This window comes from Haliotis asinina, chromosome 3, assembly GCF_037392515.1.
Source record: "Haliotis asinina isolate JCU_RB_2024 chromosome 3, JCU_Hal_asi_v2, whole genome shotgun sequence".
NCBI classification, from domain to species: Eukaryota; Metazoa; Mollusca; class Gastropoda; order Lepetellida; family Haliotidae; genus Haliotis; species Haliotis asinina.
Window position 1 is genome coordinate 26,746,284 of NC_090282.1, and position 18,475 is coordinate 26,764,758.

Sequence of the window (18,475 nt, forward strand, 5' to 3'; positions counted from 1 at the left end):
GCACTCCTGTATCTTCGTAACTTGCTACGCTAGACCAGGTGCCTCACCTCTAATGAAATGCCACTGAATTCATAACAGAAATACCGTTCCAGGCGGAATAGATCCCATCTCAAACACACTCGACGTGAAAACTACAATTCGGTGCTGACATGGAGTTGTATACAGACATGTCAGTTGCGACATACCTTTAATCACGAAATATTCCATTCAGTGTTACGTACATGGAATGTTGACCTATCAGAATATGGCATATCAATGTGTAATAGAATTTCCAAAACATACATCTACACCAAACTGTGTTCTGTGTCAGTATGTTGTGGATAGGTTTGTGTAGACGTAACATTTCATCCCAAGCCTTTTAAGGAAACATAGTTCGTTGGGCAACATAGTTCCAAGAGGACATACAGGCGAATTCCTAAATTTATCTAATAAAGAAACACTATAACCGTCTTCAGTCTCAGCGAACACGTTAATATACTTGGAGTTCGTTACATCTTTGAAAGATAAAGGTTAAGTACAGTTCTTCAATCACCAAATACCTGACGGTCCCTTCTCACTGATTGCTGTATCTTAGACATTTTTCGCAAACTGGATGAAAAAAATAGATTGTCTTTTCCTAAGCGAAAGCGCAGTTGACTGTCGATAAACAGAGGCTTTTTGTCTCATCAGAGCACAGTTCCACGGTCAAACAACACAAAAATAGTTTTTGGTTTTGCAAGAAGTGCATCCGTTTGTGGAATTATTTCCTGCTGTGGTTCTGTGTACTTTCAGTGGTACCAGCATAGTTTGATTGGTATTTGTGTCGATAAAAGTCCCGAACTTTGACTATACGGTCGAGATAATTTTAGCATGATGCAGAGATTTTATTTCCTGCCAAACTCGTGTAAATTTAATTGGAGGTCTTTTTTGGTCGTACCCTCAAAGATTAACGGCTTCACGTAAAACTCAAGGATTTGGCCTCGCCTCATGGGAGAGAAGACACATTCCCTCCAGCAACGATCATTTATTGTCTTAAAATGTGCGCCGGTCTTATCACTCGAGTGGCCGCACAGCGATCTTTAACCGAAAATCTATCGGGATCCCATTTGACTCGAGCCGCAGAACGAACTGATAAAATCATCCTCACTCACTTTTCTGATTTTATTTCCCCTTTACTCTGATCTTTGGCGGCGCTATCAGCGAGTTCATGGGTAGCCACATGTACGATGGGAGTGAGACTAGATTGGGGTGGTGATTGGACTGAGAAGTCGACTTTTAATGAGGATACACGGAAGTACGTATATGTCAGTGACGGTCAGAGATAAGAAAGCCCTCGGGTCGCGGTCCAGGCCACTTCACTCTGTCGGACAGAAGCCCATAACGGACGTACTACTGTCTATTGTTTGTCCTGAGTCTTCAGAGATGGGAAGGGAGATGGATTACATTGAGAGAGTATTTTGTTTGGGAAATGCTTTCATCGAAACATGTTTTAAAAGGGAAGCGTAATGTTTATAATGTGTTGATTATCTTATGAATATCATTTTCCTGTAGGCTTTTGAAGACAGGTAAAACAGGCTGATTCTTTTTGGATAAAAGGTGTTAGATTTATATATATATATGTTTGAACTGGTAATCGTTTGGTGTTCTGTCGCTTCATTTGTAACGTGTTTTTAAATGAAGTTATGCACTCTGGCACTGAAACAATGCTTTTGCGGATGTTATTGTTAGCTTATTCAAATACAACCGGTCAGATACATGACACTATGAAAGATTATATACCCAATATATTAATGCATGTTATTGCATTGAGTGTATTTAGGATTCAGAATAAGAATGGGTTTCCAAGGTGTCTAAGGCACCTAGAGTGGTTCTACAGAGTTTGGTTCCTTATGCGTGACTGGAATTTATGACCTTGGGTTCGAATACCAGATTCACCTTGAAACTTTCACGTTTGTCAGCCCTGTGTCCCAAAGATGAAGGGGGAAAGTTGCAAACATCCAAAACCAGCCTCACGTCTAGAGTTTCTTAAGTTTAACCAGGCACCCATAACGAACAGGGTTAGAATTGGTGTTCAGCAACGTATGCTTGTCGTAAGAGGAGGACAGTTTCCCTGACTTGGTTGACACATGTCACGGTATCGCAGTTTGTAGACCACTTATGCTGTTGATCACTGAATTGTTTTGTCCAGACTCAAGTACTTACAGACCTCTCTCATATAGCTGGAGTATTGCTGAGGTCAGCGTTATACAACAAAAAACAAATAAATATAATGAGTGTGTATGAATCTATATCGAGACAATATATGAAAAACTGAAAGATTGTTAAGCGATGCTTAATAAAAACAATGTTAATATGTCAGTGGACTGTGTTTCAGGAATCGGACTAGAAGGCGAAGTGTTGATAATCCACAATGTCACCCGGTACTGTGACGACATCTACGAATGCTACGTTGACAACGGCATCCCCCCAGCTGTCAGCAAAGCCATCAGAGTGGTTGTGGAATGTAAGTCATATATCGGCATGCGCTTTGCCAGCTGGTTTGCCACAGCGAAGTCATTTCTTGTAAAAACGCCAGTCATGCACAAGGTCACAAAAGCATGTCCTGAAAATTAGATTAGATATACTAAACAGTTTCCATTCCCATAAAAGAAACAGCTCAGTGATACATTACGGTTTTTGTCACCTCTGTCACTTTATCTTTAGCTGTGAAGGTCAGGGCGTCTTGAGAACGTACACTGTAGGCTCTGTAGCTCACCTGACAACATTAGTGAGTGAGTGAATGAGTACGGTTTGCGCCGCGTTTAGTAATATTCCGGCAACACCACGACAGGGGACACCAGAATATGGCTTCACACATTGTAGCCATGAATCGAATCCATTCCTTCGGCCTGACGAGCGAAACCTCTTGGCTACCCTTTCGCCCACTAACCACACTGCATTTGTAAAGTACAAATTACGTTTGTAACGAAATGGCTTATAAGGAACTGACAGATGTAACGAATGATTTTTACCTTTTCAGTTTGTGTCTATTTCAGTCTAAATTCGTATAACGAAATCTGTATATAACGAACTGAATAAGTGGTCCTCTTGGGTTCAGTATAACCATTGTTTACTGTTAATCGGGATGGTAGCCTAGTGGTTAATGCGTTCGCCAGTTACACCGACCTCCCGGGTTCGGTTCTCCACATGGGTACAGTGTGTGAAGCCCATTGGTGTGATATTGCTGACATATTTCTAAGAGTGGCATAAGATTAAACTCACTAACACACTCATATTGTAAATCGGAAGACAATGTCAAAACCTCCTTTTCTCTTTCTCTCCAATGACTGGTGGATGTCACGATCATAACTTTTGTACGTTTGCAATGAATCCGAAATTCAATGTCAAAACCTCCTTTTCTCTTTCTCTTTGCATAACCAATGACTGGTGGATGTCACGATCATAACTTTTGGACGTTTGCAATGAATCCGAAATTCTTTGTAGCGTTTCGTAAGAAAACGACCAGGTGTCACATACTCCACACATCATCGACATATCGAAGATATAAATTAATACCTCAGTGATGTTCATTACTAACAGCAAGTTACATGTACTATCCATCTAAATGGCTCATAAATAAAAAAAATAGCTTTTCACCGATAGCCACTGAATTATCATTCTGATAGAAAGAATCTAAATTAATCTCAAACAGACAACACTGTATTCTATCACGCAGTGTTGCGTGAGTGATTTCTGAAAAGATATAGAAATGTGGAAAGTGCCACATTTTTCTGACGTTTCGAGGACAATTTTCTAAAATCGATATAACGAACAATGAGATCTCTGTTATCCATTCGTTAAAGAAGGAACTACATGATTTCAATAGCAGTAGCAAGACTCCTTCCGGAAATGAATGTCACGGCGACCCGCATCAATGATGTCTGGGAATCCACGGAACTCTATACAGCCCAGTGCTATGTGACCGACCATGTTTATATAGACTCCCATGACATTATGTTGCATGTATATCAGTGCTCGGGTTTTATTCTGCGCGGTGCTATTGTATTGCCTGCTGGTCCAGATCCTGACGAGGAACACGCAATATGTGGTAAGACACTGTGAATGGACCCATTCCGTGGTAACGCGAACATACCAGACATCGCTATATAATGCAAGTATGACTTGTGTCAATATATACATTCGTTAAAAAAACATAATTATGGTTCGCAAACTCTCAAACTTTGTGTTGTGGCTTCTCCCGAGCCAACAGCATGATCAAACATTTCAAGGTTCATTAGAGAGTCATTATTTCTATTCTAGTCTTGATTTGTAAATTGTTCCTCCAAGTACTGACTTGAAATGATGTAGGAACATCAGTGCGAGGTTGTGATGAGCTGGAAGGGGTCTTTTATGGGCCATACTAAAACCCTCCGCAACAATAGGGAATGTCTCTTCGCCATGTTTACATAATATGAAGTCTGCATGTTGTAATTACACCACTGAGATGCTCCTGTAAACCAGATGTCCACGTTCACAAGTCAGTGTGTGCCAAATTAGTTCATAAACTAACGCAGAACAGGCTTTCTGTAGTTTTTATCCAGCGCCGAGTCTGCAGTGGGGGTTTTGTAAAGGAGTTTTCAAAAAACACCCATCAGGACTGTCAGTCTTGACGAAGGCAAGAGTCGTTCTGTAAATATTGCTAAATGAATACTACGAATTAGGACAAAAGGGAAATGTACCGAAGTGAACTTAATTGTTTTAACTCCCGTCTCGGATTTCTTGAATCCACATAAACAGGTTGTTCAACCTATGAACCTGTAATTGTATCGTTCGCATCTCAACACTCATCCACCTACACATCTCGCAAGGCACAACTGCCATCAACATCTGACACAGCAACAGTTGAGGAATTCACAGTATCACTCATTCTGTCTCCATCTAACATGCGCTCATCTGCCATTTCCCCATCACTTGCGACTTCTACATTATCTCCCTACATTCATTCCATCCACGACTCCGCACTTGCCTTTACCTTATCTATGTCTGGAAACCTCACAGGTCTTTGAAATGTGATACACATGTGCACACAGTGAAGAAACGAAGTTTTTAGCCACACGTGTCATCACAACTTAATAATTTGATTGTATGGCATCTAAAAGTTCCTTCGTATCATAAACCGTCCGGTGATGAGTCTGTTAGACGAACATGGGGGGTTTAGGTTTGCCCCGGAATGACGCGAGAAATCCGACTGATAAATGTCACGTTCTGTTGCAGTTCCACCAGAAGTGGTGATGCCCAATAAGCGTATTGGACAACGTATTGGACGTGAGACCATTCTAGAATGCATTGTAAATGGCAACCCTCAAGGACTGACGTTCTGGAAGAAGAATGGGCGCCAGATAATAACTGACGAACGTTTCACGGTGGAGGCGTACGAGGACATTGAGAACAGGATAGTGACTCTCAGTCTCCGGATAAACCCTCTGGAGAAGCAGGATTTTGGCAGATACGTTTGTGAAGGAAGCAACCATCTAGGGATGGACAGGGAAGAAATGGTCTTATATGGCAAGTGATTTGTTTACCTAAAGTTCATTTAACGCAGTTTCTCAATGTACGCATTTTTTGCTTTATGTATTACTACTCAAAAGAACCCAGTGACCACCTAAGTCTTTTATGAAAAAGAAAATACGCTTGATTGGATAAAAGCAAATTTTTACTGGTGGTTATGGTCAATTCTCTGCAGAAACAAAATCACATGAATTCAGATCAAACACAATCAGTGTATGGACACCATGCACCTTCGACTGTCACTTGCAAAGATCACAGGTACTAGAGTTCTCTAGTACCGAGTATGTCACCTTCTCCACTCAGAGCAGGCGAGGGACCGTCGTCTCGCTGATGTAACAAGATTCCTCAGAGTGTCATGAGGAAATAGCTGACCACGCCTGTTGCAGGAATCGCAACAACTGTGTGGCGTCACGTCAGTGGGGCGAGATTGGGTGAATATAATGCCACCGTATTGTTTTGTTGCAGGAAGTACCACCCCCACCTCCCATCCCCATGCTGTCCCACACCCACACCCACACCCACACCCACACCCACACCCACACCCACACCCACACCCACACCCACACCCACACCCAACACCGCTACACAGAGGGTATAACTCACCCTCAGCCAAACCTGTGTCGTTACCAACGTTTACGTCAGAAAACCTCTGAGCGGACTGCTCGCAAAATCTAGATTCGTCGGTTCCATATGGTCCTGTCTGAGACACTGACGTCTGCATTTAGGAGGAGACAACTAAGGGTGTTTGCAGTGACATTTTTGTCGTAACTCTGTGATGACGATGTATCTGTTTTGTCGACGAGTTGTTATTCTTGGGCGACCATGGCAGTGTTGTTCATGGGCTTCTTCAGTAGTTTGGAAACGAACTCATAGTCTGTGAATAACCGAGGATGAAACATAAAGTCTTCTCGTCATCTCACGTATGGTAGTACCCTCCCCGAAGTTCAGGGAATCTAGACTTGCCACATTTTCTAGACTTGCATGGGCTTTCTTGGTTATATTTGCTTCAGAGTCTGTACGACAGACTAGTACCCTTCTAGATCAACCCAAAATCACTCCCCGTCAGCAAGGTTTCGACGGCGACGATGAGACATTGTTTCCAACATGTTATTGATCTGTGTTCCGAACGTTTTGCACGATGTTCAGGGAGATGTGCACTACCACGTGCACCAGCAGATCTAGATGTATTCGGGAGAATACGACCTACGGAGGGTTCAACTTGCAACACAAAAATGCGGGAAAATGTATTTCCATCTTCACACCCTTCAAATTTCCATTAATTTATCGTCCTAACATAACGTTACCATTTCGCCAATCGTCGATCAAATGAATCATTATTATATAAACAATTCTGTCAAACAACCCACTGCTCCTTGGATTCTTTTGAGCAGCGTATGTTATCATCAGAAGCTAGCAATTACGTCTGGATCTAACAAAAAAAATTTGGTGAAGAGTCTGAGCACGCAACCTATTTAGTCGCCATATGCAGCAGGCATAAGATGTTTTTGTATGGTACGTCTTCATACCACTATGACACTTTGGGGCCCACACCACAGCTGAATATAGCAGTTGAATGTACTATACGTTAACAAAACACTTGTCAGGATGATGGTTCACCTCAAATATTGTCAAAGAAATAGTTGCTGAAAAGGCTATCAAATACATGGTTGTTCTTGCATTTGCTTGGCTGTTAGTTTTCTTTTTGTTTTGTTTTATGTTGTTATGGGGGTCTTCTGTTTGGTTGGTTAGTTGTTTGTTTGTTTGTATGAGTAGGCGTTATTTTCAGTATTTTCCCATTTTACACATTACTACGCAAATATCAAATTATTAGTTGAATAATTATTTGTTTATTTATGTTTTAGAATTTGAGCCGGAAATCACAACAACGCCTTCGACCACACAGAGGCCATTTTACGAATTAATACCGCACATCCCCGACGAAGATGATGAAGACTTTGACGACCGCACGGACGAGGAGAGCAGTTACGTCTCCGACAGGCAACGCCCTGGGCAGGCCTCCACTGTATACCCGGATCACCACCAAGGAAGATACCCCGACAGACAGCAGCCCACCAAATCCCCAACTAGTAGATATAGTGGAGAGACGGGCAGTACGTATATGTTTATACACATAGGTCTAGCATGTGGAAGTTAGTAGATTGTCACTATGGAACATTGTATTTTTGTGTATCATAGTATCTCAGCTTTACGCTGGGGCTCTGATGCACTGTTCAATGCCTAGTACGATCATGGATACGAATAAGCGAGTGGGTGAGTGAGTTTTGTTTTACGCCGCACTCAACAGCTGTATGGTTGCGCTCTTTAACTAATTGAATCTGGACCAGACAATCCAGTGACAAAGAGCAAAGGCATCTATCAACGCAATTGTGATACGATGAGTCAGCCAAGTCAGCGAGCCTGCCCACCCGATCCCGTTAGTCAACCATGAGCAACTGAAGATCAGTTTCTAACCCGGATATTCCAGCGTAGGGACAAACCTCATGGTCATGAATTTCTGGCGAGCCTAACGGAACTCCACGCGTGCACCCGAGTGATAACGAAGAAAAGTGTGTTGATATTCTTCTAAGTGCCCATTGCTATTACCATTTAGCACCACTTGACTACTGACTTTCTTTGTTAAGTGGCCGCCATTGGCATCTTATCCCTGTTGTTGTTAAATTGGTACTTATATGGCTAACTGCTTCTTACTGTTTATCATAAAGGAGTAAGACTATACTCAGTTGACATCCATAACGTTTCACCGCGTATACTTATCTCATACAAATTCATTAAAGGCCGGGGTACAAACCACCAAAACCCTATGGGGTTCTATTTCCTCTCCCATTAGCTACTCTCCGGCAGTGCAGATGTTTTCTGCCCTGAGTGACAGGGATAGGATTGTCGAAGCTCTCTAAGCACTATATTAATGTTAAAGTATGTCACTTACGTCACTTACGTTGTTTTTATGGAAACCTACCTCATCTGGGAACCAGACTGACACAGCGGGAAATTCAGATCTGGATTTCAGATTGAGAAATCTGTTTTCAAAATGTATGTTTTGTAGACTCTGTGCGTCAATGTGTTTTTGCGGTAAGTTTTCATTACACATTTCTTTGTACTAAGATTTAATATCAGCCTGAACCAGTAAGTCAGTTTTGTGATATTTCATTGAATGTACTTTTATACTGCTTTGCATCAAAAGACAGTTTTGGCAGGAAGGAGGCCACATCCCACAGTAAAGGTTTGAACCCCGACCATGACGTCATAAATGTATCCAAGAACTCTGCAAATGCAGTTCTGACCTCTGAAACGTGGTCAGATGTGTGAATAGAACATTAGTGTTCAAACAATCAGCTCTTTTAAAGCCAGATCAGATCAGGTCATTTAACGCATTAACATCAGTATCTTAGTGATTTTTAGAACAAATATATATTGACATTTGTGCATCTTGCTAACGTTTGTGTAATTATTATACTTATCGTATTGTATTAAAACAAAATGTATATTGACATTTATGAATCTTGGTAACGTGTGTGTAAGTATTATATTTATCTTAGTGTGTTAAAATCAAATGTATATTGTCACCTTTAAATTAATCTTGGTAATGGCTTTTTGTGTCATGGATTTATATGAGATCGTATGAAGACTTTCTCATGATGTACAGAATAGGTGAACATGGAATTGCTCATATTTACAACAATATCAGATGTTTATGATGTACAGTAATAACACACACGTTGAAACGGATTTTATTCCACATATTCAAATGACAGTTTAAAGTGATAAATTCCAAATCTATTGACTTGATTACATTGTAATGTCTCTCGCTAATATTTGTATTGCAATTAAATCGATAGCACAAAATACGTAAAAGGTTAATACCTGTATATCATGCATTCTTTATTATCTAATCTCATCCGGGAAATGGCCATATCAGTCCTCAAAGATATTTCTGGCAGCAACGATCTCAAGAAATCTAATCAGTGTTTGAACTGAATACCTCATTGTTCTTTTTTCTAATTTTCAGATGATCCTAGATCCATTCTTCGTCAAGGAAACTGTGCCTCGGATGAAAAATATACTTTTATTGCATCCATATTGACTGTGATGAATATTTGGTTGATTTCTTGACCTCAACATACTTAATCATAGCTGACACCAAAGTGAAGGTCACATGACGTCACATCCGGCGGGTATATGATCAAATGAGAACTCTGATTATGAAAAGGCTTGCAGTGTTTAGAATTTGAAAGATTCGGTTGAAGATGGACCCTGTGCGTGTGATTTGAACAAGTGGTGTCTAGTATTTAAGGAAAGATATTATCAGGCAGTATTACTGATTGGAAACCCCATGCTCGTTGCCATGATGCATCTCGCGGATCTCCAAAACTGAGAAGAAATGCATGCACTCCCAGGAAGCAAATGAATTCAGTGATGACGAGCATACTTCTTCACACAGTTAGGAGATGTGTGTGAAAGCAAAGACAGTGTTTTAATGGTTACTAATTGTAATGAAACTGGTTCATACCAGATAACTGAGTTCAAATCAATATGTTTGTATATGCTACTTCTGTGACATGTCCATGTTCTGTACAAAGATATTTAAAGTAGTTCAAACGTGTACAATACACTGCTCTCTTGTGCTGTGTGAAATCAATGACTGTATGCATAGTTGTGTATGCAAGTGAATCGTTCAACATATCCAAATTCCTTCTTTGATCAACGAAGCCATCATTCCGATTTATATGTATCTTTTACGAATGTTTCAAAAGGTGAGATTAATATTCTGAATAGACCATTAGTGTGGATGAGGAAAATATTTCTTCATAAAACAAAGTTTGAAAGATGACGTAAAATCGGGTATTGATTAATAATGCATTTAAATTCAGTCTTAATTTATGCGAAAACATAATCGTATACTACGACACATTCTTTAAATAATAGAAAGATCTCATAGTATTGATTAACATTAACCAATATCTTGTATTCAAAATTCCATTATGCCATTATACTAAATATGTAGAACACATTGCAGACAACTGATTCTCCTAACGGGAGAGTTATTTAGATTTTCTATGCACCTTCACTGTTGAAGTCCACCCTTTATGACCAAAGGTTATATATATAACCTTGATCCCTTGATCATTTCTTAAATAGGTGTTATTACTTGAGATTAGGTCGTTTACATGGAAACTCGAGTTCACACCCTTGATATAAACATAATATGTGTTGTTGCATAAGCCACGTTGGGCCAAATTCTTGCATATTTAATCGTCTTAATTTGTATCCGGTATAAATGACAATGCGTTTTTTAAATAAGTGTTATCCTTTTAATCAAAGTCATTAAGTTACTTTAATGCAAAACTACACAAAGCATTCTCCATCTCATCAAGTTCCACTTTTTCGTTATTTGTTTTTGATTGCCATTTCTCAAATATTTAATGTTAGGTACTAATCGAAGCAGTTGTAATTATTATACCAGATGTGAAATGATTTTGTTTCTCCATCTTTAATGGATCATAGACTCAATTTGCCCACCCCTCCCTTCATGCACCGCATAACGGAGCATATTGCACACCCTCTGTACATAAGACTGTGTAGGTATTGATTGAACGAACTCTAGCTGTGTGTATCAATGATGTACATATTTATGGGAGATTGCTATGGTGCTATCAAGCTAAGTTAGTTAGTGTACTTAATTATTAAACGGGGGGTCGTCGCCCTCAAAATAACGAACACGCTGCATTGATTATGGCTATCGAAAACACACTCTTCTAGTCAGTAAACCAATTTTAATAATCTAATTCATTCTGAAATAGCCGGTTGCTATAGTAAGTAAGCGGCAACGTCCTAATCTCAAAAGGAGTTCCCCTGATAGAATGTCACAATTACGTGGAGATGTGTGTTTTTCTACACATTGTGGAACTGGGGTCCCGGATGCAAATATAATTGCTGGGTCAAGGCCAGGCAACAATTCTATATATGAATATCAATTTAGGTAAAATATTGGAAAATTGGTTGTGCGATTATCATGATAATATAGGCTAGAAATTGCATACATGTGTCAGGTTTACCGTTTTTAGTGGATTTTTACACAGACAAGATTCAAATTTTGTTTAAAATGTGCACAGTATGGCATGTTTTAACATTGCAAAACACCCTAAACATTATTTGAGAATTTATGTGAAAATGTAACTTTAAGCTCTATAGTTGGCTCAGGAGTTCGACATTAGAAGAGGTTGAAACAAACTGATGTGTTTAGATATTGCTTCGATTTCTTACCGTGGCGTGATGAGAGAAACACATTGTTGTACCTAGTGTTTGAATACGTGCCTGCTGGGCAGCGTTCCAGGATACAATGCTAGTCCTCGTTGGCAACTTGAGTGTACGTGTGACTTCCATACTGTCGTCTCAATCCTCACCTGTATTGTAGGTCTACCTAGCAGCACTCCTTACATCTTCTCATGAAGCACTACACAGTCAACTAGCTAAACGGTTCAATGTTCAGTATCTAGTACAGAGTATACTTGATTTGTGATAAGAACGAACGCCAAACAAAGAGCGCAACTTGTACTTTTAGATGTTACATATTTCTGAACTTATGATTTGGCCATTTTGATTAATATTATATTATTAATATATTCTGAAAAATAAAGCTGAGAATCGTTTACCTGGGCGTGTTTACTATGTTGTGTGCAATATCGTCAAAAAAAGAATATCCCTCAAATATTCCGATACCCTTTTGTCGGTTTGTTTTAATTTTGGGTAAATTCCGGCTACTGCACAAAATCACAGCTTTGGCAAACAATATTAAGTGATGTTTGTATGGTAGTTTTTAATTTGTCTCGGAATATTTTTGTTTTGGTAACTACCATGCGTGTATTATATGCTCTGTGATGTTGTTGGACAAGCCTGTCCTTCAATACTCTTCATTATTTATTTCTTCATCAGTTGAAACTGATCTCTGTGTATATTCCCACCATCTTTCACTGTCTTGTTGAAATCATCCATGGCAAATTGTAGATAATAAACTGTGTATATTTAATCTGTAGGCGTTTTCTTTAACATATATCGAGATGATCGCAACAAAGCTTTTTCACAATTTCCTGTGACCTCATTCCCACCTTATTTGACTCAAGATTTGAAATGACGTCAACTGTGGTTTCTGAATGACATAACAATACACTATTGCTCATTAAGTCATTTGCACATATGGTTTTATTAACTTTAATTAACAAATATATCACTTTTCTTTGACCGCGTCGACAACTTATGAATGCAAAGTTATTAATATTTTGTCAAGATTGCACAATATACATCTCTCCTCTTCAAGATCAGAGATGGGACTGGACGGTCAAGATCGCCGATTCAGCCGATGCATGTCATCATATATCGGATGTTCATGATGTCTGTCACAGGATTGCCTGGTCCAGGATTAACTTTTTAGAGACTGTCGTCATACGTCTTTTATCTATATTTAATTGCGATGCTCTCCAGAACACGCAGTGGCTGTTGGGGTATGTAGTGTCCTTGACTTTGTTGTCTGCATACAAGTGCAAGGACGCATGATCGACACATGTTCCCCTGCACACACATTCATCCAATCTCTTCAACGTCGGTGAATGTTTAAGATGATGAGTATGCACACTGGCATATTTTGAACGTGCAGAGAGGCAGTCTCGAACACAGAACACATTGCCTGTATGTATAGTGTACGCACTCACCTCTCTATCTCTGCAGCCCATACGATAGTGTATATCAGAGTTGACCTTGGCCTTGACCATCATAGGGTACCGTCTTCATTTACATATGTGTTTCACACTTTAAAATACACATATCATTTCAGTATGTCATCATGTGATATCATCTGACAACCGGCACTACACACAACTCACTGTGGACCTATCTCTGGTCCATTAAAATCACATCTGTTTTACTCCGATGCGACTGTTGCTTGCGTCAAGATATGAAGATGCCAGCCTTCTAAAAAGATTCCTCATTCAATTTTTGCTTCATTCGGAAACTGACAAGGAAATAAGCCACAGGCTACTGCCATGTTCCACGTGGAACCGCATTTGAGCGCATATGTACTTGTTCCTGATTTTGAACGTGATATATAAAAAGCCAAACAACTCATGGATTTGGGTGGTTAAATCTCCGGTAGCGTAATACCTTAAACGTGATACTTATTGTTGCTGTGCTCGGCAGTTCGAGGATAAACGAATTTGTCAGTTCATAGACGATTTAGCGAGTGAAGCTTTTGTGTTGTGACTTTAACCCCATCGCAACATTGTAATAGCTTGGAAGTGTATTCTGCAAATATATCTGGTCACCTGATACATAAAAAAGGATGTTTGTTTGGATGCTTTGCTCGCAGATCGAATTAGGCTCGCCTTCGAAAGTTCAGCTCACTCCACGTATGGAGATATCTTAAAACTCCATGCAAAACGATATCGGGTAAAATATATCACATATCGCCATTACACCATTGAAAAGATCAAACATCATTGCCATATGTGGTTCTGTAATTAATGATAATGATAATGATTTTCTCTTAACACTGAAACCTTTAAGCACACATTCACAGATTAACATCCTTCAAAGATACTGTTTCTCTACGTTCTTACTGCACAGTGGAAATGACGAATCATAGAATAAGGCTAGGTCTGGTCATTACATTATAGTTCTAAGTATCCTTGTGTAATCAACGTAAGACGAGTCAACAACAGCAGCGGTATCTCAAATTCTGTTTCTTCTGTTACGTTCACAGGCAAGTCACAACACTGGACTATTGAGCAAGGCTAGCACACACCAATATATACACGCATATATCATATATCTCCAACCATGAATATTTAGAATGATCACCTTATACACTTGACCTAGCATGTCTCACAGTCCCTGAACCACATCATCTTCCCTACAGGCTATAGCTGTCCTTGCAATGCTAAAACCCAGCATGAAGCAAGACTCATGCAAGATTTCTCCAGGTTCAGAATTTCTGGTCTCCCTTGGGCTCATTTTCAATTTATTACAGTCAAATATATTACATATTCAGAGACTAAGCCTCCGTCTAATACCTCACCCTGACCCTCCCCATGGCTCAAAACCTCACATAGAATTATGTGTTAAAAATGTCTCCGAAATTCTAATCACGACAAACGGATATTTATGGGTGCTATGTTTTAACGCCTTTCTATATATCTCTCGCCGACCTGGCCTGCAAATTCCATTTGTTCGGCCTCTGACTCAATTAGACCAATGACTCAGCCCTCTAACCAAGGCATGTTAAACCCATGTATCAACAGAGTTTCCTCTCAAGTCTCTATCGCCGAATCGAGGAGGACACTATTGATAAGCGTGAAAACCTCTTAATATTCTGTCCAATAATAAAATCGGGCTGACTTATCAAATAATAGAGAAATATAATCCCAGGGCGGATGTCGTATTGGTCTAATTTTAGAAAAGGTCATTATACAGTATGAAGGAGATTAGTCGGAGGAAGAAAGGATCATTGGAGGTTATGGCCTCCGTGTTTTGTGTTGATGTTAATTTGGAATAGCCCGTAGTTGCTTTCAGAATTAATTATTTTGATTCACGGCGATGAGTGTTAAACCTTCAAACAACACTTCAACCCTCAGATATTTACTTCACCAGCTTTCCTGTATATCAGTAGGTACACAAACGAATGTTTTCATTGTGATTAGGTAAGGTATGAAAGTAAACATGAATGTATATGTACTAAGCAAAAAGTTCAGGTATTATGGAAATATGTTTTAGAATATTTTTCTTTAAAAAAGTATTTAGTCCCACGCAAATTTTTGTATTCATTAGGGACTCCGGTGCTGAGTTGTTTCAGAACAAGACCCGGGGTCGAATCCCCACACTACATTGGTACAAAGTGTGAAGCCCATTCCTGGTGTCCCCCACCATGACATTGCTGTAATGTTGTTAAAGTAAAGCCATACACAGTCACTGGTTTAAACATATTTTATTCCTTTCAAGATGAAAGAAAAAAGATTGGCAAACGTGCCTTATTGGCTTATACAATAAATACCACTCCATAATACTTGTGTATTATGCATACTGTTGTACATATTTATAACAAGACATCTCTGATCAATCTTGGATAGATTTACTTTGGTTTTGTCACGTGGACAGTTGATACAAATAGGAAACTTATGGGAACAACAAAATCTTTTATGAATCAAGTCGTGTTGATGTAACTGTAAAATGATGGGCTGACCGAAGGATGTCCATATTCGCCTGCTGCGGTATTGCCGATTTGACTTTGAATATTAACTCACTCACTCACCCATATTCGTCTGACGTGATACTGAGTTATTGCCATGTGGCACATCCAGCAGGGAGAAACCTTTAACATAGAAATATCATTCGCATTGAATGCTATCATGTTTAGGACACATGAAAAAATAGTGGAATACATCCTCAGGGTCTTATGAGAAAGTATTATCTTAGATGAAGCCATTATACTTACTACTATTTAAGTCATTGCATCCTAATCTTAGGCGGCAGTGTACTATTTGACAGATTCGACTACCTAAATTTAGATCGAACATTGTGTTAATTTTGGTAGTCTATTCTGTTCAACATAGCGTCACCATGCAATTTAACAAGACTGAAAAAATGAAGCATATCAACGGCGTCAAGAAAACGCAGTCACAAGTTTTTTGTCAGTCTTTGCTCTGAAATATCAAATTTGTTAAAATTGTTATTTTACGCGCAGGAAACATGATATGTCTATAATGATATCTGCTCACTTTCAGGAATGAAACCAACACGTTTGTAAGTGATCTATGTGTATAAAATGTCAGGACAACACTTAAATTTCGTCTATTTGAAATGTTTTTAAATATCCCAAATATTTTATCCAGGCGCTAAGTAAGCATCAAGATAGCACTAAATATAACTGTGAAAGGGTCATGGCTTTGAAAACAAAGCGCCAGATGTTTTTTGTCCTTGTGAGTTTGAGTGAAGTTTTAAATCAGAAACGGCTAACATGCTCTCGGCGACTAGCATCTAGTTACAACACAAGATAACGGAGCCGTATACAGAACTATTTAATCTTGGTATCTGTAAGATTTCTTTAAAATCGGTCAGGTTTAGTAAACTGATTTAAGATTGCTTGATTTTCATCAAGATGCGTGTACTATTGATGTGAAACTGAGCTGCTAACGTTTTGAAAATGTACTCGCAACCTGGCCTTACAGGTATTTAGGTGGCACCAGCATCATACTAATATCTGTATAGTAGAAATTTCCATTTCCGCTGCTCAAGGTCGCTTTTGTCTTCCTTCGATGATTGAATGTTAATCTCAGTGGCTCATCGTATGTTCCGTTTCATTTCTCTGGGGATCAAACAGCTCTTCCAGTCATTTAGGCGCACCAAGTTAATGGCCTTTCTCATCAGGTGTTTTAAAGATAAATATCATGTACGAGAGTTTTATTATAAGCCGCTTATGACATTGATCCAGTTGTATAATGGCCATACATACAACAATATTGTTTCCTGTTTCCACAGTGTGTATATAATGGCAAGAATACTCCATATTCTTCATATCTTAAGACTGCCTGAATCATGTAAGAATGTTCCCCATGCTACATTCTTTCATAACTTCACAATAATATTTAAAGTCACTGCTATAATTAATGATTTGAAGCATCACAAATCTTATCGAGCATGGGTCTCATGTAGGATGATGGCCCGGATCTTCGTTATGACACGCTGTCGCTTGAACATCAGGATACCCAACCAGTGTTACCCAGAGCGGATAAAGAGCGATCTGCTGTGAAGCAAAAGCAAAACGCGCCGAGGGAGCTCTTTGACCAGAAGCACATTGATGGCATGTTTCTCTAGAAACTGCATCTCATCGTTGTGATGGTAGTTAAGGCGACGCGGATTTGATATTTTGCTGAAAACGCGGTTGCGTCCCTTCCATCAAAACGACAGCCTTACAGCGTTGACATTATGACTGTTCAATCCTGTTATTAGCACTAATTGGTTTTAATATGTGTAGTTGTATTAAAATACTATTTATTGAATTGTTTACATGTACTTTTCGTCATATATGTGAAATGATGTTCTCAACTCATGTCTTGTTTTATTGACAAACACATTCCACAGAATACCGTTGGCGACACCAAATCACACTAAAATGTACGTACCATTCCCACATAGGATGCAGTGTCAATAAAGATCGCCAGTCGTCCAAAATACACCAGCATCTGCAGAAACTCCAGGAAAAGAACAGTCTGCTAGTAGACGCGGTGTTTCTAAAACACCTTAATATCTCAAGAGCAGGAATTTATTTTCATTTCCCACTTCTGTCAACGTATTTAAATTGAACAACGCTTTTCTTGTCAGTTTGGCAGTTAAATGTGCTTAAGTGTAGAAGTAATGGCTGGGATTTGACTGTTGTGGCCGGTCATGTCAGCTAACTCAATTGTACTGGCACTTGTCTTGGGGTGTTATTGATCTGAGGCTAAACTAGCAGCTTTATTGCACGGGAGACAGGGGGATAAATGCCCTTGTTCAAGGCGTGTTGGAGAGGAGTAGTGATTTATTTTCGCTTTCGTTGTTTTATTTACCATTGCTTAAGTGGTGCAGGAACGCATTATAACGCTGAATGGCTAATTTCCTTTAGTAAGAACATAATGGCAAAGGAGGTGGGATGTAAAAACAGACAGTTTTTAAGCTACATAAAACGTAATGTATTATTTTCAAATCAACGTTGTTGTTTCACTGTCAGATGAGATAAGTACAGACATCATTTATTTCGAACATGTGGAGATAAATACACCACTTCCAGATGGATTTTATCATTTATGCCGTTATGGTATCTTGATGCATGTGACAAAAGGCATGTATACAGGCGTGTTTGTAGGCAGTTGAAAGAAATATACGAGCTCTTGGGTCTCCCGAGTCTTGT

The 18,475-nt window shown here is 39.3% G+C and overlaps 1 protein-coding gene across 1 annotated transcript in view; it reads left to right on the plus strand.

The window, feature by feature from the left end:
* LOC137277745 (lachesin-like) overlaps positions 1-12,571 on the plus strand; it is a 72,153-nt gene extending 59,582 nt beyond the window's left edge. The window contains exons 5-8 of the mRNA XM_067809657.1: positions 2,354-2,482; positions 5,233-5,523; positions 7,389-7,637; positions 9,554-12,571. Of these exons, the coding sequence (XP_067665758.1) occupies positions 2,354-2,482; positions 5,233-5,523; positions 7,389-7,637; positions 9,554-9,657 (773 nt within the window). The 3' untranslated portion in view covers positions 9,658-12,571. The remainder of the gene's footprint in view (positions 1-2,353; positions 2,483-5,232; positions 5,524-7,388; positions 7,638-9,553) is intronic.
* Positions 12,572-18,475: the final 5,904 nt, after the last annotated feature.